The 26,376-nt window shown below is 36.8% G+C and overlaps 1 protein-coding gene and 1 pseudogene across 2 annotated transcripts in view; one reads left to right on the top strand and one right to left on the bottom strand.

The window, feature by feature from the left end:
* The window catches only part of VAV3 (vav guanine nucleotide exchange factor 3), a 359,756-nt gene that overhangs the window by 320,197 nt on the left and 13,183 nt on the right, over positions 1-26,376 (top strand). Inside the window, exons 22-25 of one of the 2 annotated variants that reach the window (XM_041747829.1) lie at positions 3,311-3,345; positions 9,342-9,458; positions 10,038-10,125; positions 16,133-16,262. In XM_041747829.1, the coding sequence (XP_041603763.1) occupies positions 3,311-3,345; positions 9,342-9,458; positions 10,038-10,125; positions 16,133-16,262 (370 nt within the window). The remainder of the gene's footprint in view (positions 1-3,310; positions 3,346-9,341; positions 9,459-10,037; positions 10,126-16,132; positions 16,263-26,376) is intronic. The other variant, XM_041747830.1, reaches the window with a different exon arrangement.
* On the bottom strand, positions 3,361-6,948 carry LOC121486697 (annotated as a pseudogene).

Below are 26,376 nucleotides of genomic sequence, written 5' to 3' on the forward strand. Positions count from 1 at the left end.
GAGAAATAGAAATCTAACAGAAAATGGAGTGATAAAAGTTCAAATGCATGTTATTTAAGGAGCAAATAGAGATAGTGTGAAAATACCATATTCAAATAAATAATGGCCAAGAATTTTCCAGAACTTCTGGGAGAACCAATCTCAAGAGTCAAGAAGAGTATATAAAATTAATCAACACCTAGACACATTTTAGTTCATTTCAATGGCAGAACATCAAAAACAAAGAGAAAATACTAAAACCAGCCTTAAGAAGAATACAGATTACCTATAAAGCGTTGATGATTTCACTCATAGCTAACAGTAGGAGTAACGGAGGCAACAAAAGTTTTCACTTTTGTTGTCAAGTAGCCCCTATTGAATCAAGCCTCCACAGAAAACAACTACAGACTCTGGGCGAGGTATGAAAGCACCAGCTAAGAGAAGGAGTGGCGCTGGTGCTAGGTTAGTCACTGGCTTAGGACTGCATCCTAGGCTGCACCATGCAGGGTAGCTAAAATTCAGATAGAAACCGCAGAGTATCACTAGTTTGAAGAAGCAGAGTTTGAAGGAAACACAAAGTGGAAGGAGAGGCAGGAAATCTCAGAAAGACAAGTGTCAGGGAGGGAGGAACCTCAAGTTCTGTGTATAAACTTTGCCTCAGTTTGGCTGCATAGTGCCAATTCCCAAGTAGCTCAGTTTAGGCTAAAAGAACAAAACTGAGAATTCATCTGTCTCTCACTACAGGGGAGATAGTTTGCAGTTGGAGTTCAACCAAGTTAACTGCCTGCTTTAAGAAAAATCACACTCTTTGTAGAAGCATCACAGAATTCAGAGCTTCTACGGCATATTATTCAAATTGTCCAAGATACTATCCCAAACTACTCAATATGTAAAGAAAGAGAAAAACACAAATTATACTCAAAAGAAAAAGCTGTCAAAGGAGAACGACCGTGAGATGTCCCAAACAATAGAATTAGGAGGAAAAGGTTTTTAACGTAGCTATGATAACTGTGCTCAAGAACATAAAGGAAAGTATGTTCATAATGAATGCACAGGAAACCTCAACAGAGAAATAGAACCAACTACTAAAAAGAACCAAATGGAGATTCTATAGTGTGAAACTTTAACATTTGAAGCAATAAGAATATGTTCAAAGTTTTGAAAGGAAATTAATCAACTTAGAAATCTATCTTTCCTCCATAGGGATAAAGTAATGACATTCCTAGCCAACCACAGAAAGTTCACCTCTAACTATCCCATCTACCTCATATAAGATGTACTTCAGGAAGAAGCACATATCTTTTTTTTTTTTTAATGATTTTATTTATTCATGAGAGACACAGAGACATAGGCAGAGGGAGAAGCAGATGCAGGCTCCCTTTGCAGAGCGTGATGTGGGACTTGATCCCAGGAATAAGATTATGACCTGAGCCAAAGGCAGACACTCAGCCACTGAGCCACCACCCACCCAGGTGCCCCAGGAAGCATGTATCTTATATGTATTATTTTACATACATGCTTTATGTCCAGTCAGATATTTTTTAAAACCATATGACCCTAGCTAAAATTTAACAATGTAAACAGCCTGTGATGAAGGTAGAAACGGCATTAGGGAAAAATGGTCAAAGATGAGAATATATTCAAAGATAGGAAATTATCCAGAAGAAAATTATCTATTGTCTTATATAAGAAAAGGGCCCAAAAAAAGAAGTGGGGATGGCCCCATGACAGATGGAAAAAGATAGGATCCCACCCTCAGTATAGGGATCAGTGCTGAGAAGATAGTCCTAGCACTTCACCCATCAGAACACACTCACCAAAGATATCCCTCACCTAAGAGCAAGAAAGCTCTAAAGGGACATCAGGATGAAACAGGCTGGGTTACTGGCTCTGCTTTAGAATGTTATATACCCTTCATTTTTTTGTGAATCTGCAGCATTCCCTAGCCAAAGGAATCCATGGAATATGTTGAAGTTCTTTTCCCTTCTCTGTCCCCTCTATGTTGGTTTTGTTTCCTTTCTTGTGTTTGCTTTTTTGTTTCCGCTCTCTAGGGAGAAAGATTGGTTTAGGAATAAGCATGCTTTTAAAGATTAGGGAAGGAGGAATATTTTTCCATTAGATTTCAGAAGCATGTGTATCTTCTAAAGAGAAATTGTTGAAGATTGGTGACTGTGAGAACAAAATGATGTAAAAAATATTTTCAGGATTTGAACGGATGTAATATACTCGAAGTGTTATTTTCTGTGTATCAGGATTTTACATGGTGGTGAAATTAAACATGTGTTCCATAGAATAAAAATATTTAAATACTGATAACTTTGGAAATGCTCTGACCAGAAAGATAATTTTATTATATATAACTATTAACCATTAACCTGGAAGTTCAAAAGAGTAACAACCCATTATGAAAACTGACAAAGCTGAGACAATTTTACATTGATTAGAACTGTGTTATAAATTAAAGGTAACCATATTTTTAATCACTTTATATGAAAAGGCCAAGGAATACTATGGGATATACGCATCCAAGACTCAGGTGATCCATGAAAAATTTCTAAATACGAAATAAACTATCCATATTCCTTGTCTTTCCTTAGGAATTTATAAACTTTGTTCTCTTCTAATAGTATGTGTTTTGTTATTCTTGGAGTATTAGTATAGTATAATAGTATAGTATTAGTATTAGTATACCTTCTTTGGCTTTGTTCATTTTCTAGTTATAATCAACAGCTAGAAGTTTTCTTCTTTTTCTGCCTTTATTTGCATAGTAAGTGTAACGTTTTTCTCATTTCTCAAAAATGTTTTTCTCATTTCTCAAAAGTTCCATAGGAGAAAAGGGGAAAATGAGTATTTCCCAAGGCTTTCCATCAATAAAAGGTTTGCCAGTCGGTAGATTTCAAATTTTGAGGTTAGAATTTGTGATACAAACTAAGAGTCTATATCCAGTATATATTTTTATTTTGCCTGTTTTCTAAGAAAGCAAAGTCTAGTTGGTTGTCCTAACATATTCATTTTAATTTTCTATGATAGGATTAAACTGCCTTGATAATAAAAACCAAAAGCTTCCAACTCATATTTTTCCTGTTATCTCTCCACTTGGAGGTACAGTGGCAGTAAAATGAATGAAAGAATGAATTAAAGTGAAATGAATTATTTTCTACTTATCTGACATATACTGTGATTCACTCTGTATAAAATTGCCAATGGATAGTTCCAGGACTGTGCTATTTAGGGTTTTATAGAGCTGAGTCAGCTAAACTCAATTAATGATTGATTCCTAAAAGCTTCCCTTAAGTAAACTTAATCTATTTTTTGGCTTTTTATATCCTAGGTACCCAAGCCAGTAGATTATTCTTGCCAACCCTGGTAAGTATTAAAAATGTTTATGTAGCTAAGTTGAAATACCATAACCTTAGCTCGAGGATGCCTTAAATGTGAGGGTAGTAAACCACAGTCCATTTCTATTTGTCCTGGCTAAAGGTGTTTTCAGATACAACAAAACACCATAATGAATTTATATATTGCTGACCTTTCCATAACTTCATCAAAGTGGTGTGTGTGTATGCATGTGTGTATGCTTGCACAAATTTGACTCTAAATTCAAAGCTTATAATAGCCACAGAATGGAATAGGATGTAGGTAAATAGGTATCTTATATTTTGGAAGAGTAGATTTCATGAAATAGAGAAAAAAATATATGATTCCATTGTTTAAAACTAAAAATAAGCCCAGAAACGATAGTAGATCCTAAATTGTAATATGAAAGGAGCAGAATGTATCCATGTCTAAAGTTTGGGGTCTCCATGGAGCCCACTTACCACTTAGAAGAGGCTAGTATTATCACGAATACAAACAAGGAAGCAAAGGGGATAGTGATTATGACTTTTTAGACTTGATGAGTTTAAGAAGAAGTGATATGTTCAAACGGAAAAAAGTCTATTTTGGATCAAGGATAGTTATGATCATCCTATGATAATAACTAGTATATACCAAGCACTTAACTATATGTTTAGTACCTCACATGTTTTATTTTCTTTTGTTTTCCAGCATCTCTATAAGGAAGGTTGTTATTATCACTACAGATGATGAAACAAAGGTTAAGGCTACACAAGTAGTAAGCAGTAGAGCTAGGATTCCAAGTTAGGCCATCTGTACATTGCCATATTGCCTCTCAAAATACAAAACGCAGGCTTATTTACTTATTTATATTTATTTCCCTGGATTTTATGTTTGGCTTCTCTTAAAATTACTGCATCTGTTTTATTTTCTGGATACGAAGTATATGCATACAAATTAGATATCAGTATATGTATGTAAATAAGATTCTGAAAGTGTATAGTACTAGTTCAGTTTGCAGGTGTAGATAGAATATCCGAGCTGTCTGATATTTTTAAAATATTCTGATCATTTTCTATTCTATAACCAAAGCATAGAAGATGCCTGATTGCTATAGGACTAAATTGTCCAAAGTATGGGATTGTCCCATCAGTCCTCTTGCTATCCCCAGCCACACGTCTGCCCTCTATAGCTATTTAACCTGCTTTCTCCGACCTCCCTGAGCTTGCTGAAGAAATTGTAGCACGCTTGTGATAGAACCGGGAAGCTTTGTAACATTTTTACTTAGTTTAAGACAATTTGAAGTCAGAGAACTACATGGAATTAAAAAGCCATGATCCTGACAGGAATTATATTTGGAGAATAGAGCTGATAGTATGAATAATCAAAGTGAACAACATCAGGAACTGTAAAATCATGAGAGTGTGGTGATTAGCTTCCTTCTCTATTCTTTTTACTATTTTTTACATAACTAGGCATAATAGTTGCAAGGTAATGATTTTAGAGATAAATACTAATGCCACAAACTACGTGGGTTTTATGAAATAAAGCGATAAAATGCCTGGGAACCATTCAGGGCACAGGAGATTAGTTTTTTAACATTACTTTAAAATGCACCCTTGCTGATATTCTAATTAAAATACGACCAGTTAGAATAGTATTGTTCCTCATGATTAAAAAAAAAAAAAAATCAAGACGTTCAGGTCAGGGAAGAGCCTTGAAGATGGGAACAGATAAAGATAATTCATAGTAAAATTGTTAAATTACTTTTTTTCTTAAGCAACTTGGACAATTTATTCACACTTAGTTTCATGGGAAATGCTTTCTCTGTGAAACAAAATGGTCAGGTATGTCAGAATATGGAAACTTCAGTTTTGGAAATTCTGAACTATTTAGAGAAAATGATGCTGAATGATGACATGTTCTCAAGTCATTGAGAATTTGCCTGTCCACTAACTGCATTGTCTGTTCATTACATCTCCATTTTAAAACAAGTTATTCTTGCAAGGTAAACTTTGCCTCTTGGGTAGGCCATGAAATAAAACAGAAAATCAAGATGATTATCTTCATTGGCCTGGGTATAGAATTCTAGGTGAGAAATTATTTTGCATCTTAGATTTTAAGGCATTGCTCTGTTGTCTTCTAACTTCCAACTCAATGCCATTCTGATTTCTTTCTTTCTTTCTTCTTCCTTTCTCTCTCCAAAGAACAAATTCACGCCTTTATTTATTTACTTTTCATTAAGTTTAAATCCTTTCAGGGTACAATATCACACAGATTCTATGGCCAATGGCTTTAGCAGGAAGATTGCTTTGGAATTTTGCACAAACCATGCCGCTGTTTCCATGAGCATGAGTTACATTTCCCCAGATTACTCTGGTTTCGTTCAGTTTGTCACCAGGAACCACTGTGTTGTTCTTGGCTTTGTACATAAGCACATCTCTGCTTGGATAGAATTCAGTTTCGTCTTGAGCATAAACACCTTCAATTATAAGAGAGCTGTGTGTTCCCTCTGGTTCCGGAGACCCTGCTTGTAGACAGAAAAGATGGCCTTGGACCACAGCCTTCCAGACATATTTGTCCCTTTAGGAGTCCTCTTTCCAAGATGGCAGAAAGAGGCCATTCTGATTTCTGATTCTTTGTGTGTAATCTGATGGTGTGTGGAGGGTTGAGAGTGTGTGTATCATGAAGGCAGGGATGAAGCATGGGGCCTAAAACTGGGAAATTGTCTGAAAACCATATGAAGAACAGGATGCAGATGCCAGGGTTCCTAACCCATTTTCCAAGTAGTCAGACAATTTACTTTCCCCTACCTTAGCAGGAGACACTGGAGTCAGAAGGTATATTATGTGGAAAAATTGAGCCATGTGCGGCTTGCACTGAGAAAGAGCAATCCCATCAGATATTGAGGGAGATGCTGTACTGCAGAGTAGTCAAATTAAGGAAAGTCTGCATACTGACTGATGATGATCCCCTGTCCCTTTGTATAGTTCAGTTCCAATACTGTGACAGCTGGGTCTCATACACACAGACTACCCTCTCATTGCATGCAGACAGGAATCTGGAAGATTTTTCTCTCAAGGAACTGAATAGACTCAGTTTTTTTTTTTTTTTTTAAGAAAAAACAACCACCTAAAATCCTAACATTTGGGTATTATCCAGCCCCATGAATCAGGTTCTTGCCAAATGATTATGTTCCTACCCATCGAGTCTACTTTGGTGCCCCCCACCCCCGCAGAGATGCCTCTCTCCTAAATATAAACAAACAACAAATAACCACCAGACATTGGAGAAAAGCTGTGAACTAGAGAACAGAATAAATGGGGAAAACAAATGAGGACAATACAGACATTAGAAGGAGAAGAAAGATTTATTTTTAAAGCCTTTATATTCTCAGAATTAAGATATGACAATATACCCATGGAAGTGAGCTGGGTATTTTATGAAAGGGACAATCAGAGAACAAGAAAGAGCTCTTCTAAATTACGTACTAAGTAGTGGAGTTGGAAAACAAAGTCGAGCAAATCCTCCAGAAAATGAAAGAAATAATTTGATAATATGGGAGAAGAGATAGGGAAATTAGACAGTTGATCCAGGAGGTACAGCATTTGTTTAGTGGGAGCTCCAGAAAGAGAAAACAGAGTAGCAGTTATCAAAGAAATAAGGCAAAAGTTTCCTAGAACCAAAGGATATATGGCTCTAAATCAAAGATGCTGCTGAGAGCCCAGGACAATATGGAACTGAAACGTATGGCATATAACTGGAAGGCACATTTTCATGAAATTTTACAATATAGAGAAAACAGTCTGAAAGCTTCCAGGGAGAAAAAGAAATCAGATCACATACAAAGAATCAGAATGGCACTCAGTTGCAAGTGAGAAGACAATAGGGCAATGCTTCAAAATTTGAGAAGCAAAGTAATTTCTCACCTAGAATTCTATACGCAGGCAAATTCTGAATTAAGTAGGAAGTAAAATAAAAGTATTTTTCTAGATGTGAGACTGAGTATTACAACCCATGTATCCATTTATTAGAAGCTGATGGATGAGCTAATAAACCAACAAAGGAGATACAGAATCCAGGAAATGAGAAAAAAAGGGATATCCCAGGACTATATTAATTCATCAGGCTCGGAGAGCAAGTAGTATTGACTAGACCAGGAGGATAGAGGGCTCAGAACAAATGAATGCCTCCAAAGAACAAAATGGACAGGTTTAGTAAATGGTGTTGAGAAAGTACATTATTGAGGGGTTTATCATTCTCTTGGAGAATTTGGAGAGAATTTGTAAGACAGGCTTGAGCAAACAAAAACTTGAATTATTTTATGGATGTCAGATGTTCTTTTTTGAATATGAAAACATGATAAAACCAGGCCAGATAATGGCTTGGCTTTGTAGAGGTTAAGGAAAGAAGAATGAGCCATGAAGGAATGGGCATGAATAGAAAATAAATGAGTTTCCTTCCTGATGCCTAAAATCAATAAATTGTAGTTTGATTATATTATTTAGAAATATGCAAGCACAGATAAAAAAGTTAAAATGGGACTTGGTACAGAAAGCTGATTAGATGGGGTAATGCTGCTTTTTCATTATTACAGTAGGAGTGGACTTTTAGAAACTGTGTTCATGTGTTACTTTGATAAAAATGCATATGCTATACATTAATTGTGATAAGTGCTGCCATGAAAGAGATGAAGGTACTGTAATAAGAATAATGGAGTGAAGTGTGAGATACAGGACAACATTGTTTGGCTGGGATGGTCAGAGAAGGTCACTCTAAGCTTGAGTGATGAGAAGGAATGTGAGGATTGGGTTAGTGTTTTCCAGGCAATAAAAGAGTCTATGAGAAGATTCTTTTTTTTTTTTTTTTTATGAGAAGATTCTTAACATCAAAAAGAGGCTGGTGAATTCCTAAACCTGAAAGAAGGCTGGAAACTAGTGAGAGATAAGATGGAAGAGTGATTATACTAGGTACTAATAGTTCATGGGTTATCATAAGTACTTTTATCTCAAGGTACCATCTGCATAAAATGCCCTTAGCTCTCCTTCTATATTTGGTGGACATCTCCCATATCTTCCTTCAATAAACTTGTATTTTAAACTAACATTTAGTATAAAAGGTGGGGGTATTCAAACTGAGTTACCCAAGTCTATGTGTGAATTAGAGAATTTTCTGGTCTATTCATGTTTTGAGAGAGCCAATCTAAACATAAAATTTTTCCCTTTAACTTTTATTGCCTAAAATCTCCATCATATTTTGCCAATAAATGTAAAACCTGTAAATGATGGAAAAGGGTCACTAAAGAGTATTTTAACATTGGAGTTGGGTCTCATATTAATGCTGTTGTTGTTATGGAATTTGGGTATGTTTAAGATGGAGATAGTTTAGGAGGAACTGAATTTTATTATTGAAAATACCTACCTTTTAAAATTAAATTTTAACTACTACTAAGCTCTTAAGAAAATTGGTTAACAAAATTGTGGATCATAAGAATTCATCCTATATCTGCCAAAATAATTATTTAAAAATAATTTAAATTGTTACTGAAATTATCTTAAAAAGATGCTCAAAGTAGGTTTCATTTCATAGTATGTATAGAAAAGGTGAAATTTTAGAGGGTGTGTGTGTACACGTGTGTGTGTATGTCCTGTGCACAATAGTCCCTCCCTACAAGTCTTTTTCTTTTTTATTATTAAACTCCCTGTAGATTTCTCTCTTAACCCAGTGCCTGCTCACTCCTCACTTTGCCCCATTTATTTATTTGATAAATATTCACTGGGTGCTTACTGAGTGTTAGGCACTGTTCACTTCACTGTTGCTAGCTTAGTAGAGCAGGACTTTTTTCTGCATTATTTTTTGAAGTCATGTAATTAGTTAGGATCGAAGTAAAAACAGCTCCAATCTGCCACTAAATTAAAATCTTTACAGAGACTTATTTTTAGCTTCTGTTGTGTTCCAGGTATATTACCCAAATTTTCTTTTTTTTTTTTTATTACCCAAATTTTCTATGTCATTGTTTCTTTCAGGTATGCTGGAGCAATGGAAAGATTGCAGGCAGAGACTGAACTTATTAATAGGGTAAATAGTACTTACCTTGTGAGGCACAGGACCAAAGAGTCAGGAGAATATGCAATTAGCATTAAGTAAGTAGGACAAGTGCTTTTATAGAAATAGATTTCCTGTTTTCATAATTGCATAGACCATCTGACATGTATAACACTGAAGTTAAGAACCAAGGTTCTAATTGCAGCAGAAATAATGCATCTATCCAGACAGTTCATTAATACTTGAAAATATTTGTTAGAAAAACAGTATTAAGTGTTATAGGCTGCTAATTGGCATATTAGATTTCTTTCATAACATTGTATTTTGGTAATTTGATATGTATATGATCCTTGTTAATTCTAAAAATGTATATTACTAGATTTCGTTTTATTTTATTTTGTTTTTCTATACTCTCAAACTGAACTTACCCAATAAATTGGGCATAATGATTGGTCAAATCTAACCCCCCCCCCCTTCTCACTTCAAATATTGGTTGTATCTTCAACCAATCTAGTAAATATATTTTGCTAATTAGCTGTCACCAGTGTATTGGCATAGGTATATATTTTGTCTTTGGAATTAATTCCTATAATTTTATTGGGGCATGCCCTCTGGTAATTATTGATTTCTACTGATTAAAAACACATTTATATTCATACGTTATTCGTTGCCCACAGGTACAATAATGAAGCAAAGCACATCAAGATTTTAACAAGAGATGGCTTTTTTCACATTGCAGAAAATAGAAAATTTAAAAGTTTAATGGTAAGCATTGATTAGTTCTTTTCAATCTGTGGTCCTTATTTTGCTCTTATTAGAAAGATCAGTTTAATTCTATTGTTTTCTTGGAAATGTTGTGCATCGAAAAATTGTTTTTAAGAGAATCCTGTAATTTTGCAGTAGAATCCTGATAATTCTAAGAATTCCATTTAAGTTTTATATTGCCCTACTCCTATTTTTCACTGTAAATTAAGTTTGCAAGTTTTAGATAATACTTCAGAGTCCACATTATTTATGATTCTTAGAACAATAGGCAAATTTAGTCAACCTTCAGTTATTTGTGTTTTGCCTTGTGTTTGAGTGACAGGGCAGATCTTTAACATGCATCTTTTCCCTTCTTCCTTCTGCCTCTAACTCCTCATTCCAACAAAGGAAGGTATTTTTAATAACAGAAAAACTAATTGGTAAAATACCTCTCACTAGGTTCATTTCATGCAAAATACAATATAACGTCAAACAGAAAAGCTTTTTGGATTTTCTGCTATTTTAAATCATCTGTGGTATGATTCTGCATTATTACCTTGGACAATTAAGTATTAACAGGGTAACGTTTTTACCAAATAGTTGGTATTTCATAAGAATTTTATATTTAAATTGAAATAGTACATTGTTACCAAGTTGCTTCAAATAAACCAAGATTATTTTATTCTTACAATTAAAAAATTACCACTTAATAGCTTCATTAGTTCATCGTATTATGAATGTCATAAAAACAAGCCATATATGGCATTATGTATGCATTGCTGACAGTAAAGTTCATATTTATTTAAAAGTGGTCTCAAGTCTGTTTCTCAAGTTAGAGAGTTTCTTGAGATAATGAAGAATTTGGACACAGGATACAAGATACATTTGTAAGCATACTTCTAAGTACTTTGAGTAACATTGGGAAGGACCACTCATTGATTGAGCCATCAATCAAATGATACATACTGCATCCTCTGGAAAACATCTCAGAGCACTTTGCAGATGTTAAACATTAAAGTTAAAACTGAATGTAAGAGAGCCTTACGAAATAGGCCAGCTTGAAAGCCTTATCTAAAAATTCAGAACTGCTTCGAGACAGGGATTAGTGTTTTAAAGAAATAAGCATCTTGAGTTGAAAGGAAAGTCAGAAAACCTCTCTGAACGTAAATATCACATTCCCAATTCAAAAGTTAAGGATGGGCAGCAAAATCATGTCCCAGAAAATGTGAGCCCTGTCAAATTAGTAACCAGGATCTAGGCATCCTCCCTGCTGGAAGTGGCTTACGTTCTGTTGGAACAAGCAGGCTGTGCACAGAGAACTGGACCTGAGGAGGTTTTTCCTAAAATGAAAACCTAGGAGGGAGGTGGCAAGTGGATGCACAAATAATGAATGACAGCCCCAGCTGAGACTTGATAAAAGCATGCACAGGGGGTCTCTCCATCGCTGCAAGACATATCGGCTTGAGCTTTCACCTGCAGAACCTCCATGGATGATAATGAGGCTGCTCCACGGTATTATAGTTAATGTGAGACTTAAAAAAAAAAAATGCTGTAGGGCCAAAGATGACTGCCAGCTTTGCCAACTTTGAAAGTAACAAAAGGAACTCCCATCCGAGGAGACAAGCAAAGAGGATGAAAGGAATAGTCACTGGAAAGGGCCAATCAATTCAGCTTTGTGTCCCTTGGCTCAGCTCCAGAAAGTAAGCTAAGGTGAGAAGTGAAAAGCCAGTAAATACTTTACGACCTGGATTAATGAATATAGGTCCTCGAGTTCCTATCTACATATAAAGCTATGATTATAGCATAGGCCATAGCCCCCCCCCCCGCCCCCGAATTCTTAAATAATGTGTACAGAGAGCAGTGAAAGTTTCTGCAGTGATGTTCTCGAAAGGGAATTAAAAGTACTGTCGCAGAGCTAAAACAAGCTCCCCCTTTTGTATGGTATGTATAAAATATCATAAATGCCACTGCTAGAGATGCAGGCATATGTTTTTCCCTTCATAGCTGGAGAAAAGCACCTTATGTAAGGAAGCACATAGCACAGCAGGTTAAATGGAAGAGATTCAGAATGCTTTTTAAGATTCTTTTTTTTTTAATTCGTTAAGAGAGAGAACACTAGCAGGGGAGGGGCAGAGGGAGAGGGAGAAGGAGGCTCCCCTCTGAGCAGGGAGCCTGATGGGGTCTCCATCCCAGGACCCCAGGATCATGACCAGAGCCGAAGGCAGACACTCAACCTTCTGAGCCACGCAGGCGCCCCAGAGGGAATTTAGAATTAATAGCATAACTACAGTGAAACTAAAAAATATTAGCAAAATGATATAATAATTGTGAAAAAAAGGAGCTAAATAACTCTGTCTTGGATAAAAAGTTTTGTCAGCTTTAGCAGATAACTGTAAAAACTGCTAAAGAGACCATGGAACTAGTCTCGAGCTGCCCCTCCTCTTTGTTTCTGTTCATTTGTTGAACAGATTGATATTGAGTCCTTACCATATGAAACCATTATGTTTTTGCAGAATTGAAAATGACTCCACTATTCTAAAGAAGCTTTCAAATTTGTAAATCCATGTGTAGCAAGAACTTCACAGTAGTGTTGTCTTTTAAACCTAAACTCAGAAGTGCCACCTGGGTACTTGATCAGAAGGAGTGGCTCTTCTTTTAGTAAGCAGCCCCTTTGGAAGGGAAGAGAGAATTAATAGGCACCTCTGACTTCACTCTGACAATGTAGGAGCTTCTCTAAATCAGGATTTTACAACTTCAAGGAGTTACCTTGTATCACGCTGGTGTCAAATAACACAGTTTCCAATATAAGTACCTAATGGTCTGTGCATTTGAGTTGTGTCCTCTCATTATGGGTGGTAAAATTATATGCTTCTACCTATGAAACTTATTATAAGGGCCTGGAATTAAATTTTAATTTTGAAAGCATGTGAAATGGGAGAAAACTCCAGAACTTGTTTTAAATTAGCCAGTTTCTCAAAGAGAAGATTGACCTTAGGTGGTTATGACCTAAGCTTTTCCCCTTGGGTTTCAATAGCTTAGCTAATCAAAATCTTTGTTTTTCTTAGTCATTAAATTCAAATTCTAAATGAATTTCTATATCCAGATTACAAGACATTAATTTTGTTCTAATTTTCATGTATGCCAGGCAATCCATGTCCAAATGCTGTTTATAAATCATCTCCATTGCCTGTTTCCTTGGTAATTGGAATGACTGACTCTCACTCATTATTTTTCAGAGAGACTTGAATTGTTGACACTGCTGTGTCAGTGTGAGATAAGGAAAGCTTAGCGATTTCTTTTGTTTAGAGTCTTCTTATTTACTTGTAGTACCTGAAGGTCAATGACTGCTAAAGCAGGGGTGGATTAGACTAAAATACAAAAAGCAGAAAAGGCATAAATTGGAAAAGACCCATGGTGGCACAATTTAATTCTACCCAGTTAGAGACATGAAGGAAGATTTGCCTTCATAAGACTGTAAAAATGGAACTAAAATATCTTCCATGCTTAGTGAAGTGATAAAAGAGTATTTGCAGCTTACCAAGCTGCATGACCTTAGGCCTTAGAAAAATCATTTTTTCTCCCATAAAATTTGGAGATGGGTAGGTATGAAATGATCACCAAGTCCTTTTCAGTATGATAATTTTCTGGTTTCTAGCCAACTTCACATAAACCTTAATTCATACTAATCTATAATATAATGCATAAAATTCATACTATTTATAACAAAATTACACTTATGCTCAAAGTTATTGGCTTATAAGTTACTTTCAGATTTGTTTTTGTATTTTTGCTAAAGAACACATTTTACTTAGTTTAAATAAGACTAAAAGAACAACACTTTGATATCATTTGATTCGCATCAGCAACACCATATATATGTGTACAGTTCTTGCAGACCTTAAAAAATTTTGCTTTTTATTTTTTAATTTTATTTTTTAAAGCATTAAATAAGTCTCTAGAATTTATTAGTCTGTAGAATTTAATTCTAGGCCTTGCCTTTGCAAACCATGTTAAAAATCACAATAATACAAGTGCCATATTCTTTTTATCGAAGCCATTCGAGGATAGAAACTTCTATATGATATTTTAATTCTTTTTCTTTTCTTTTTAAGTTGGTCAGATTCTAAATTCCTTTGCTTCATCAAAGACCCCCATAATCTGGGCTCAAAAAAGAAAGAAAGAAGAAATAGAGATAGGGAGAGATAGCTATAAAGTATGTAAAACCATAGCATCTTAGATCTAGGAAAATAAAATTCTTGGTGCATCGTGGAAACTTAGCAAATGCTCCTTCCCTTTTGCCTCCATTGTTGTGTATTTACATTTGCCAGACATTACTTGCTAATAGTACAATGTAAGAGCACAAGCCTTGGAGACAGACGTCAGCTGTTCAACCTTGCACAAGTTGATTAGCATATCAATGAGGACTAAGCCTCCTATTTTTATTGTGTGGAGATTGTGCAAAGCCATGTAATAGTCCTCGCGCATGGGATTGTGGTGATAATTATGATTATTCACATGTCCCAGGCACTCTATATACATTCTTTACTATCATCTGTGAAATGATATATTACCCCTGTTTTACATATATGGGAGTTGAAGAATCTCCATTTGCTTCATCCAGTGCTTCAGCCAAACCATGCTGGCTTTTTGTTTATGAATATGGCCTTTACTCAGTCACCTCTTTCTAGTTTGACTGCTCTACTTAAGACTATCCTTCCCTCCTTCCTGGCGTCTGAAATTTTGCCTATTCTTCAATTTAAGACAAGCTACCTCCATTATGAACTGTTCCCTCATCCTCTCCACGGGGCTCACAAAAGGAAGTTCTCTCAGTCACCTTTGAACACCCATAACCCCTGACTTCCCTTCAAGAGTGAGCAGTCCTAGAAGGCAATAGCTTTATCTTCATAATCTTTGTGACTCCTGGAACTCCCCACACAATGCATTCTGCAACTCATCCAAGTTTAGTTATAAATAATGTAAATCATGAATAATAGAAATCATTGATAATTCTTTTTTGCTTCTTTTGGGTGATTTTTGGCTCAGTTGATTTGTTTGGGAAACTTTGAACATAACCACTGAATAGAGGTACTGAGTTGTTGACAGTGTGGTTTTTTAGAAGAAATGAGTTACTTTTATACGATTTGTTTTAAACAGTAATAAAAGTACCAAATAGGCTAAAAGTGATAATGCCTTTCGTTTCAGGTATTTCTAAGAAATATCATACCTATAGTACTCATCCAATAATGATATGCATTTTTCCATTATGAATTAATTATTATTTTCTACTTAAAATAGAAGGATTCAGATTTGTGCAGAATCTATTAAACCAACATCTGAAGAGAAATTGCCTGAAATTTTAACATGAAAGACTGGTAGATGGTTATTCTATTAGGCTTGGATACATTTAAGGCAAATTAGATACAAAGGAGAAGGGAAAGTACTACATTATTGACCTGTATACGTAGCAGATGCTATGTAGAGCTACAGAGGGGCACTAATACTTCACTGTAAGCCAGAAAGAATGTCAGGTGGCATTTATGGTTTATCAGTTTTGGTTCACCATGAAAAAGAACATTTAGAATCAAGGTTGTTTTTTTGCTAGGTTGAAAGAAAATGCAGGAAACGAGAAATTGCTATATATTCAGCAAACAGCTGTTCTCTTTATTTTTGTTTAGAAAAGCAAGTATTTCATAAATAAGAATAATTACTGTTCTGCAATTAAAGTTTAGTATGGTTTCTTTTCATTGGCTGCATCTGACTGAAGACTAACAGGATGCTCTCTATCCGTGAATAACAGTAGGAGGTAACTCACATTATCAGTGGCCAGCCCGAGTCACAAGGATGATTGTTAGTTAGGTGCCAGGTACGTCCAGAGATTATCATTTATGTACCCATCCATATACTTATGGAGAATTTCATATTATATCAACATCCTCCCCTTGTATATAATTATGTGTTCAAGGAGTTCATGTGTTTGAGAATAAAAGTATCCTTATCAAAAGTAATCTTTAATTCTTTCATCCTAAAGGAACTTGTGGAGTACTACAAGCATCATTCTCTGAAAGAAGGTTTCAGAACCTTGGATACGACCCTACAGTTTCCGTACAAGGAGCCCGAACATTCAGCTGGGCAGAGGGGTAATAGAGCAGGCAACAGCTGTGAGTACCACAGTTCAGAATGCAATTTGCTACCACTTAAGGGTTGGAGGCACAGTAACATGAAACGTCTTCATTCCAAATTTTGAAATAGAGCCCATTAATATGCTGCTCTGTGTAGCCAGGGCTTTTTGTGGAGCTAAGCAAAATCAGATGGACAAACAGAAACGTTTATGACTGTGTCTAGACATAGTTCTTTGTGCCTCATCAAAAGTTGTGTTTGTGTTTAGAAATCCATCAGAAGTGTAAAGGGTATGTGAATATGTAAGTTTTGTACTTTTCATGGATTTTTTTATAGTAGCCAAACTCTTTTTTAACTCATACCTGTTTGTACTCATAATGCTGTTTGAGTTAATGGTATCTTAGCAAGGCTGGTGTGCAGCCAGCCCATCTCACCTGGTATCCCAAATCTGCCTATGATCCTATGTTAATGATTAGTTTCAGAATTTTGAAATGGCTAAAGCCTGTTTCCTCTGATGGCCAGTGTTTACGAGTATATCTCAGTCACCTTCCTGCAGAATGAGCACCATGCCACAGCTAATCACAAAAGATTAGCACACCATCCAGAAGCATGTGATAGTTAGAGTGTGAGTTCAAGTCAAAACTTTTTCTCATCACTGTTTAAAATCATGTAATCTTCCTGGAGGTAGAGATGGCAAGTAAAGAGAACATTGTGATGAAAAACACCATGAATAAAGTGTGATTTTCTTCCCTTATGTTAATATCAATTTTTTTAAGTAAAATTCTTTCGGAGGAGAAATGAATACAATTTTATTACTCTTAGAATCTTTAGTCTAAGCAAAACAGGAATATCTAGGGGTATTTGAAAAAGGAATTTGCTTTGTGTAAAATAACTTTTAACTTTTTTTTTTCCCCCTGAAAGCAGAAACTGAAAGGGAAACAGGTAACATTCAGGGCTCTAACAACATCAGTAAAATTTCATACTCTTGTGTATAAGTAAATATACAAGTAATTTGTCACATCAACTGACAGATTTTTTTATTTGAATAACTTAATAGCTGTTTTCTTCACAAGGATCAGTAATAAATGAGTAAGCTTGTGTAATGAAAGTAGTCAGAGCACACTTTATTTTGAAACTTTAACACCTATTAAAAGTTATCTTTCTAGGGGCATTTGGCTGGCTCAGTTGGTTGAGCATCCAATTCTTGATCTCAGCTCAGGTCTTTTTTTTTTTTTTTGCTCAGGTCTTGATCTCAGGGTTGGGAGTTCAGACCCTGCATTCTGCTCCATGCTGGGAATGGAGCCTACTTTTAAAAAGGAAAAAAAAGTTATCTTTCTGTTTTTCAGCCCAGTTGTACCCAATTATCTTAGATTCTCATTGAGAACATAATTTTCCCTCATTTAAAAACAGAAGTTTTTCCTTGAAAAACAATTTTCCTACAAATATCTTTTTTTTCTTTCCTATGAATTTCTTAAGAGTCTGCCAAAGTTATGACCTTTTTTCCCCAAGTGAAAAGTATAATTTTCTACTGTCCTTTACTTTGCCTTCCTAGCAGCAGGAGATGATAAAAGATGCCAAGGAGGTCAGTTACACTAAAAATCCTGTTTGGGTTCATTTAGTTCTAGAAAGCCAAGGTGGGAGAGGTTGGCAATCAGCAAGAGCAGATGTCCCATATTAGTGGAAGGTCATTAGCCATCATATCGCACTGCATGGTTACTCCCAGCACTTTCTCTATGCTTGGCACATGGAGGTGTTCAGAGGATGTTGTCCACCGATGAGCAGAGTTGCCTAATCTAAAATTTGTCTCTAATGTTCAACACATTTTGAACTCACTTAATATTTAATGCTCAAACTTACTTAGCTATGAGGAATGGAGTTACAGGCCTTTTGCCTTTTTTTAAGCAAAAAGAGTGTAGGCGATGGAATGATTTTGAATTGAACATCAGTATGAGCTGCAGGGCATTTTTCAACAGAATCATGTGGTCAAATATCCCCACTCAGTCTTTTTAAGAGACTCTGGTGAGCATGCCACAGAACCCTTTTACAATCAAGAAGTAAAAGCAAATCAGTCATTTAAAATTAATCTGTGTTGGAGTTTGATTTTATTTATCAATTATTCATTCCTTCAACAGATATACATTAAATACCAATGCAGACAGGGCACTGTAGGGACTGGGATATAGCAGTTGAGAAGACAAGTCTCTGCCCTTAGAGAGCTTATATTTTAATGGGGCCACTCAGCAGGTGTGGGATGGGAGTTTGCTATTTGTATGTAGGGGGATCATGGAAGATCTCATAAAGTGTCAAGAAAGAAATGAGGGAGTGAGTTAGTATGTCAGTCAGCAATAATTGTGTGATTATCTGGACTCCCAAGATTATTCAGTCATTGCCATGCAGCATGATTATAATTTTAGGTCAAATTTTTAATGCTATCCCAGTATTTCATGTACTTTGTACTGACTTTTATATAAAATAAGAACACTAAGATGGTTTTTAAGGTTAAATGAGGAGCTTTAAGCATTCAGCACAGCACTGGTACATTGTAGATAATAAATATCAGCTACAACTGATGCTACTGCTACTGCTGTGGCTACTACTACCACCACCACTACTAGTAACTCCTAACACAGCAAACATTTTCCTACATTTCTGAGTTGAATTATTAATTTTAATTCCTAGAAATTAATATCTTTGCTTTAATGATTCTTCGAATATACCTTATCTTATACCAGATCCTGATTAAGAGTTAACCAACCCATAATTAAAACGTTGCTTCTATTTTTCTGCACATTGTACTTCTCAGAAGTGGTAAGGAGGATTGTGCAGGATGCCTTTATAGTCCTTACCTCTGTTCATGGTTTCGAGTATGCTGCTAAATATTATCTAAAAATAATTTTTACCAAGAACAAGGACACTTGATTGGACAGGGCACTGACATCTCCATTACTTCTAAAACGTTTTAGAGGAAACAGAGCAAGCAAGCTAGTGCCCTAATGCCCAAGTCCACTCTGGATTCTGGGTAGAGGTTGAGGTTGGAGTTCCAACTGCTGAAACCTACTAGGGTTTTTTCTTAGATAATGTAGTCACCTTGGAAAAGAAAATTCCAGTGCATTGTAGAAGGGGCTGCTTGCTTCTCTGTTAGTCTAGGTTAGAATATTCTTGGGTAAATTACCACTATTTTTCAAGTTTGTAAAACATGATGAGATAATGGCAGACCTGCCTCATGCAAGTGCAAAATAACACATAAAAAGATAATGGTTAGAATTAAACAGGAGTCTAGCGTATTGGGCAAGGAGCATATACCAGTTCTAGGTTAGGATCCCATTGTAGGCAATGCTCTTTCCCAGAGCTACGAGACTTTATTTTTGCCTCTGAAGTGACTTATGAGTGTTGCTAAGAGAGAAGAAAAATACAGAAAGAAAGAAAACAGGTGGCTCAGACGGTTAAGCGTCTGCAATTGGCTCAGGTCATGATCTCAGGGTCCTGGGGTCCAGTCTTATATCAGGCTCTGCTCAGTGGGGAGCCTGCTTCTCCCTCCCCCCTCTGCCTACCCGCTCCCCCTGCTTGTGCTCACTCGCTCGCTCTCTGCCAAATAAATTTAAAAATAGTAAAAAAAAAAAAAAAAAAGAAGAAGAAGAAGAAGAAAAAAAACACAGCTCAGGCCTAGCAGTGAGCTGATGGGCTTCCGTGGGAAACTGCAGTGACTCCATGGTGGAAGATGTTCTGCTCTGACCTGTGGATCTGTGTAAGAATCCCATTACTTTCTCAAAACTGGCCCAGCAATCTGCCTTAGACTGCATCAGGTGTGCCTGTAGGCCTTATATATTTGAAGGGCGCTGAACTGACTTTGCCTTTCTTGCTCTACAATGAGCACTTAATTATTTTCAAGTCTGCTACTGAGTAGCTGTCTGACCTTAGGCAAGTCACTTAGCCTGTCTGGGATTCAGCTTTCTCATCTGATGAATGACGAATGAGATTAGATATTTTTTTATGTTCTTTAAAAAATAGCATCGTAGTTTTCTTTGTTTGCATGAGGGAAAGGGTAAAGTAGAATGTTAATAGGCCTCACACTAGGGAAAGCTGCGTGCTTAGCTATTTCATGACCCGAAGTGGACTCTAAACATTTTCACAAGTTCTTACTTACAGAGAATTAGGTAGACCATAGGGTAGAGTTGGCTGATTTAAAAAAAAAAAAAAAAAGGCGTTGGTTATTATTATAGTCACATAATCTCAAAGTATCTTCTCACAAGGATCATTAATAAGGAAGAATAGACACCTTATTCAAGTTATTGAAGTTAACATCACTAATAATAGAACAAGTAGATCATATGTACCTCATGTGATGCTATAAAGAGGACACAGCCTCACTTTGGTGGTATTCATGCCCCCATGAGGCATAATCTGAACCTAATCATGAGGAAACATCAGACAAACCCAATTTGAAGAACATTCCACCAAATAATTGGCCTGTATGCTTCAAAAATGTCAATGTCCTGAAAGACCAAGACTGAGGAATTGTTTCAGATTAAAAAGGAGACTGAAGAGACATGACAAGTACATGCAACATGTCCTGGATTGAATCTTGGGCCTGAAAAATAATTTTTATTTATTTATTTTTGTGATCAGGACATGCATGAGACCAATTTTGAAGTTTCTAGATTAAATAATAGTATTAATTTTTGCTGATAAATGTATTGTGACTGTATGCAAGAAGAAAATGTCTTTAGTTTTAGAAGATACACACTGAAGTATTTAAAGGATACGTGTCTGCAATATATCCTAAAACGGTTCAGGAAAAATACAGAGATTGGTAAAACAAACATGGTCAATTGTTAGCCTTTGAGGAGTTTGAAGTGAAAAGTTTATGGGAACTCTTTGTATTATTCTTGCTACAATGTCAGAAGTAAAATTTGGAGATAATCCCATTAGCTATATAAATCCAACGGGATGGAAACAAAATGGCAGCATCCTATTTGCTCCCCTGCCACAGGTGTGAGGGGACCTCAGTGCACTGGTTTGGGGGTATGTTGAGTACTGAGTAGGGTCATATTCGAAACCATCTGTTCCTTACTGATGACCTCACGGTATTTGTTTTTTCATGTATTCATTCTTTTATTCAACAAACATACAACAGTTGCCTTGTGCCAGGCCCTGTGCCAAATGCTAAAGTTAAGATAGTAAATAAGACAGACAGTTTGGTGGGCAGGGACAAACATAAAATGACTGCATAAATAATCCCAAGTTTTGACAAGTCCCGTGAAGCAGAAGCACAGTTTGAAAAGGGTATGACGAGAGCCTACGTAACTTGCAGTGTCAGGGAAGGACATTCGGAAGAAGTGACACCTAGGTAAAATGTAAAGGAGTGGTGTGGATTGGCAGGGTGTGAGGTAGTGGAGAGTAGAGAAACTCCACAGTGGAGAGGTAGCTTGTGTGAAGGCCCTCAATCAGGAAATAACCTGGTATGTTTAAGGAATTGGAAGGTCCACGTGCTTGGAGCATAGGGACCGCATTCTAGTATCCACAGTGGGAATGTATTAAGCAGAAAATTATGGGAACTAGATTACATGGTTTTTAAAGATCACTGTCTACTCCGTGATTGTGGCCTGGAGGGAGGCATGGACGGAACAGAAATAAGTTAGGAAGTTATTATTGCAGATGTCCAAGGGAGGAATGATGCTGGTTTGACCAAGAGTTCAGAGTGGAGCCAGGATCATGGCAGATCTGAGTATCTTCTGGAAGTCGAATTGATTGGATAGAGGGAATCAAGGTAGCAGGAGTACAAGCATGATACACAAGCACTTGCCTTGGATGACTGGCAAATGGTGAAGCTATTGACTGACCAGGAAACAGAAGCGATATTAACAGGTATAGAGGAAAAGTTAATACATTCAGTTTTGCATAAAGTTTTAGTACCTGTGCAGACTCAATAATTCAGTAGGCAGTTGGCACCAAAGAGAGTGGTCTGGGATGAAGACAGAGTTTTATGGATCATTAACACCTTCATTTCATAGTTTACATAGAGCATATAATATTATTTTTATAGAAGTTTAGTGATTTCTTCTGGTGTAATGTTCCCTCAAGCCTTAGGAACCAGATTCCTTTGCTCATTTCCTTTGCACAATGTCTTTCATGAAACATGTGTTAAGAAAAGGCTAAATAAGTGAAGTCCAAAAATAAGCGCCATGGAAGACATAGCAGGTATGAAAGTGCCATGTGTAGTTGATATTTGAAAAAGCATGGGAAAATGGGACAGTTTGAAAATAAAATATAGATCAGTATGCTCCTTTTGGTGTCATGACAAATACTATAGCGGTTCTGCAAAAAATCAACGAAGGCTTCGTTTAGTCCCTGGGACCATACAAATGACCTTGCAGGACAAAGAGCCAGAGCCAGAGTGACTTCTCCCCCATGTGGCCTCTTTCCTTCCACACATGGGTCCCCATTGTTCTACTAACCATCTGACCAGGGACATGAGCTTCATGTTAGCCAGTGTGTTAGAAACTTGGAGAATTTGTATCATTTGTGTTTATTTATCTCCACATAGCGTAATACAGCTTTCATATTTCTGATAATTCCTGAAACAGCCTGACAATGCTTTAACCACTGTTTACTAGTTTAATCACACTGTAATAGTGGATAAATTTATTATCTCAAACATCCACTTTATTTAGTTTTTATCTTCTTGCCCTTATAAGTCAACAAACCATTTTCACTGACCCTTATTTTCTTATTCCCTTAGCTTATGCTTCGTCTTTTGTCATTTTTTCCTTGATCACTTGGCATTTGGGTTTGACTTCATTTTATTCTGATAATGTAAATGTTTGTTTTAATCCCATTGTAGTAGTTTCTTTGGGCTGTCATAAAAATTACTATAAGCTGGGTGGCTTAGAACAACAGAAATTTACTCTCTCACAGTTCTGGAGGCTAGAAGTTGTAAATCAGAGTATTGGCAGCATTGGTTTCTACTAGAGGCTCTGAGGGAGGATGCATTCCATGCCCTTTTTGTAGTTTCTGGGTGGCCATTGGCAATTTCTGGCATCCTGAAGTTTATAAAGACATGACTTCAATCTCTGCCTTAAATACACAGTACCTTCTCCTCTGTGTGTCCTATCCCTTTCCTTAATCTTGTAAAGACACTTGTCATTGCATTCAGAGCCCACTTTAGTGCAGTTAGAGCCCTCCCTGCCCCCGAATGTGGAATGACATCATCTCCCATCTTGAGATCCTTAACAGCTGCAAAGACCTGTTTTTCCAGCAAGATCATATTCATAGATTCTAGGTGGACTCCTCTTTTGGAACAGGGTCTACCATTCAACCTATTACAAGCTCATGGTATCTATTTAAAATTTTTAAATTTAAAAATTTAAATTTTTCCCGTGCCCTCAGGTGCCCTCGTTTTTTTTTTTCTTTCTTTCTTTCTTTCTTTCTTTCTTTCTTTCTTTCTTTCTTTCTTTCTTTCTTTTTTTTTTTGTAGAACCATCCAAAGGTAGAACTGATGTGGGCCTTGCCAGAGGGCCCTTGGCCTCAGCGGGGAGTTGGGGGTAAAGGGAAATGACTCTGATCAAAGGCGTTGGCCCTGCAGTGATTGACAGATCCAGGTGCCCCCCCCGCCCCCTTTAAGCTCAACAGATGGACACAAGTACCGAATTATTTAGGGAGCAAGTTCACTTTGGATGAACTTCTATTTCTGAGGCAGAGGCCGAGTCACGAATCTGGGGGCTGCCCTCTCCCCCTTCTAGGAGTGGGATGTGACTGTTCTGAGCCTTGAAAGATGGATTTCTGACTCCTGGAAGGGAGAGGGGGTGCCTAACAGGAGAGAAAGAAGGGAGGCTAAATTTTTCCATTCTTTTTGTTTATAACTGGTTGTTTATAAATTGTTTGTAAGTTAGAGTGGTAAGAGGACTTGCATTAATAGGATAGATAGGTAGTCAGTGGATGGAAGTTAGAAGGAAACCATTATCTTAACACAATGAAGTGTTTTAAATGGATCCTAACCTTCCTGCAGTAAAATGCACTTGTTCCTAAGAGAAAGCACTTCTAAGCCAATGAGGGTTTCCAAGACTTATGTCTGAAACTTCATATATAATAATCTGATACATAATAAGAACCTAATAATTCTGATATTTAAAAATTTGGTGATTAATGGAACACTGTGTTTTTCAAACCCCTTTTACATACATTCATTAGATTAATGTCTCCAGTGGTTCTGTGAGCCAATGGCTCCACAAGAAGTGCCATGAAACGTTCCCTTGGGCAAACAGATGTGCCACACATGCTGCTTGTATGACACAGGAAAGTGCCAGTTTTCCTAGACTGCCCCAAGTTTACTTCTGGGTGCAACACGTGCTCATGATGTTTAATGCTCGTTTGATGAGCCTTAAAATAGTTGGGGTATGTGAAGTACTTAGAACAATGTCTAGCATGTGGGAAGTGCTGTCTGTTTTACTGTTCCTGCTGCTCCTGCCACCACTTCCAGTACTGTTACCCAGCATGAAATGTTACATTAGCCTCTCTGACACATTCTAATGTATTTATAAAGCCCTTCTCTGTGAGACTTTGGTTTCACACTTCCATTTCCTGTGCTTCAGCTATACTCTCCCTGTATCCACACTCTTCTGTGGCCTAAGGTAGTTAAAACAAATTGCTGACATTTTTATATTCTTTTTCCTCAGCATGTCTATGAGGTCCACAGAATTTACTGTTCTTGGGCAACTGATCAACTGCAGTTGCACATCTTCATTATCAGGTCATGCTGGGCTTCCTTTTTTTATTTACTTACTTTAAGAGTTCTACTAGCTCCTATAAGACATTTTTATCCTGAACCTCATAGCTTTAAAAATTAGTAACCAGTACTCAGAGTCCCTTCAGAAATAGAGCTTGCAGATGGAATTTCTACAGATTCAGATAACCTCATTCAAAGCCATCTTTTTTAATGTTCAAAGGCTCAAAAAGCAGCCCTTATGTTTTAATATTTTTCATTTTTCATACTGTCCTTTCCCATAGACCTTATGTTCTAAATTAAAAACTGAGTCTCAATCAATGTGTATACTGTTCCCTAACTGACTGTAGTACCCTCACATGACAGCCCTGAGCCAAGGCTTTAGTTTTTCTAGTCTCTCTTTCCTATGAAACAAACAGAAGTTGGTCTAAATTGAGAAGAATTCCTTTTTTTCCTTTGTGAAATTTGGATGAGGCTCCTAGCTTTGAGGAACAATGCTGAGAGCTCTCTTTTCCTGATACATGCCACTAGTATCCACTTCCCCCACTGAATTCCAAATCTGCATGAGGGTGGAGGTCTCCATTCTGCAACTCTCTTCTCTCCTAATAGCATGAGTAATTGAGTACAGAACTGGCTAGGTTTTCCTTTCATTCGTTCCTTTACGCATGCAAAGTTTTTGACCATCTGCTTGCACCACATATTGTATCACACATACCCCTTAGGTGTGGCATGCAATTTAGCTTAATGTCTGAACAATAGATAGGGATGCAGGGGGAATTCTTGTACCTAAGCACCTCAGTGCCTCACCTGGTCCAGAATTTTACAAACAAGTACCTTTCATGACATTGCTGAGAAGTCATCTTCAGGCTTTGCTTAACACTCAGGTGACTTCATGTCCAATACAGTACAAAGCACTCAGTTTGCTTTTTGAACAAGATAAAAACTTTTTTCTTCCTTTACTCTAGAGACTTACTGTACCTACATACAATAATTTGTCTCATTAGAGCTACTCAAAGTAAATATACTATATTTCTTTAGGTGTGCTTTCCACGCACCCCCCCCCCCACACACACACATTGTGTTTCTTTTTCTTTTCTGTAAACTACCTCAGATTATTCAGTTCATCCTCCTATACATAGCAGCCATATCTGTTACCATCCTGGCCAGCCTGCTATGGGGATGCCCTCAAATTTTTCAGAATTGAGCATAAAGATTCCTATATTGCCTGACTTGCTGTTTCAGATTTTGCTCAGTCTTTCTTTTTTTTTTTTTTAATTAATTTTTATTGGTGTTCAATTTACCAACATACAGAAAAACACCCAGTGCTCATCCCGTCAAGTGTCCACCTCAGTGCCCGTCACCCATTCCCCTCCAACACCCGCCCTCCTCCCCTTCCACCACCCCTAGTTCGTTTCCCCGAGTTAGGAGTCTTTATG

Source organism: Vulpes lagopus, chromosome 3, assembly GCF_018345385.1.
Source record: "Vulpes lagopus strain Blue_001 chromosome 3, ASM1834538v1, whole genome shotgun sequence".
NCBI classification, from domain to species: Eukaryota; Metazoa; Chordata; class Mammalia; order Carnivora; family Canidae; genus Vulpes; species Vulpes lagopus.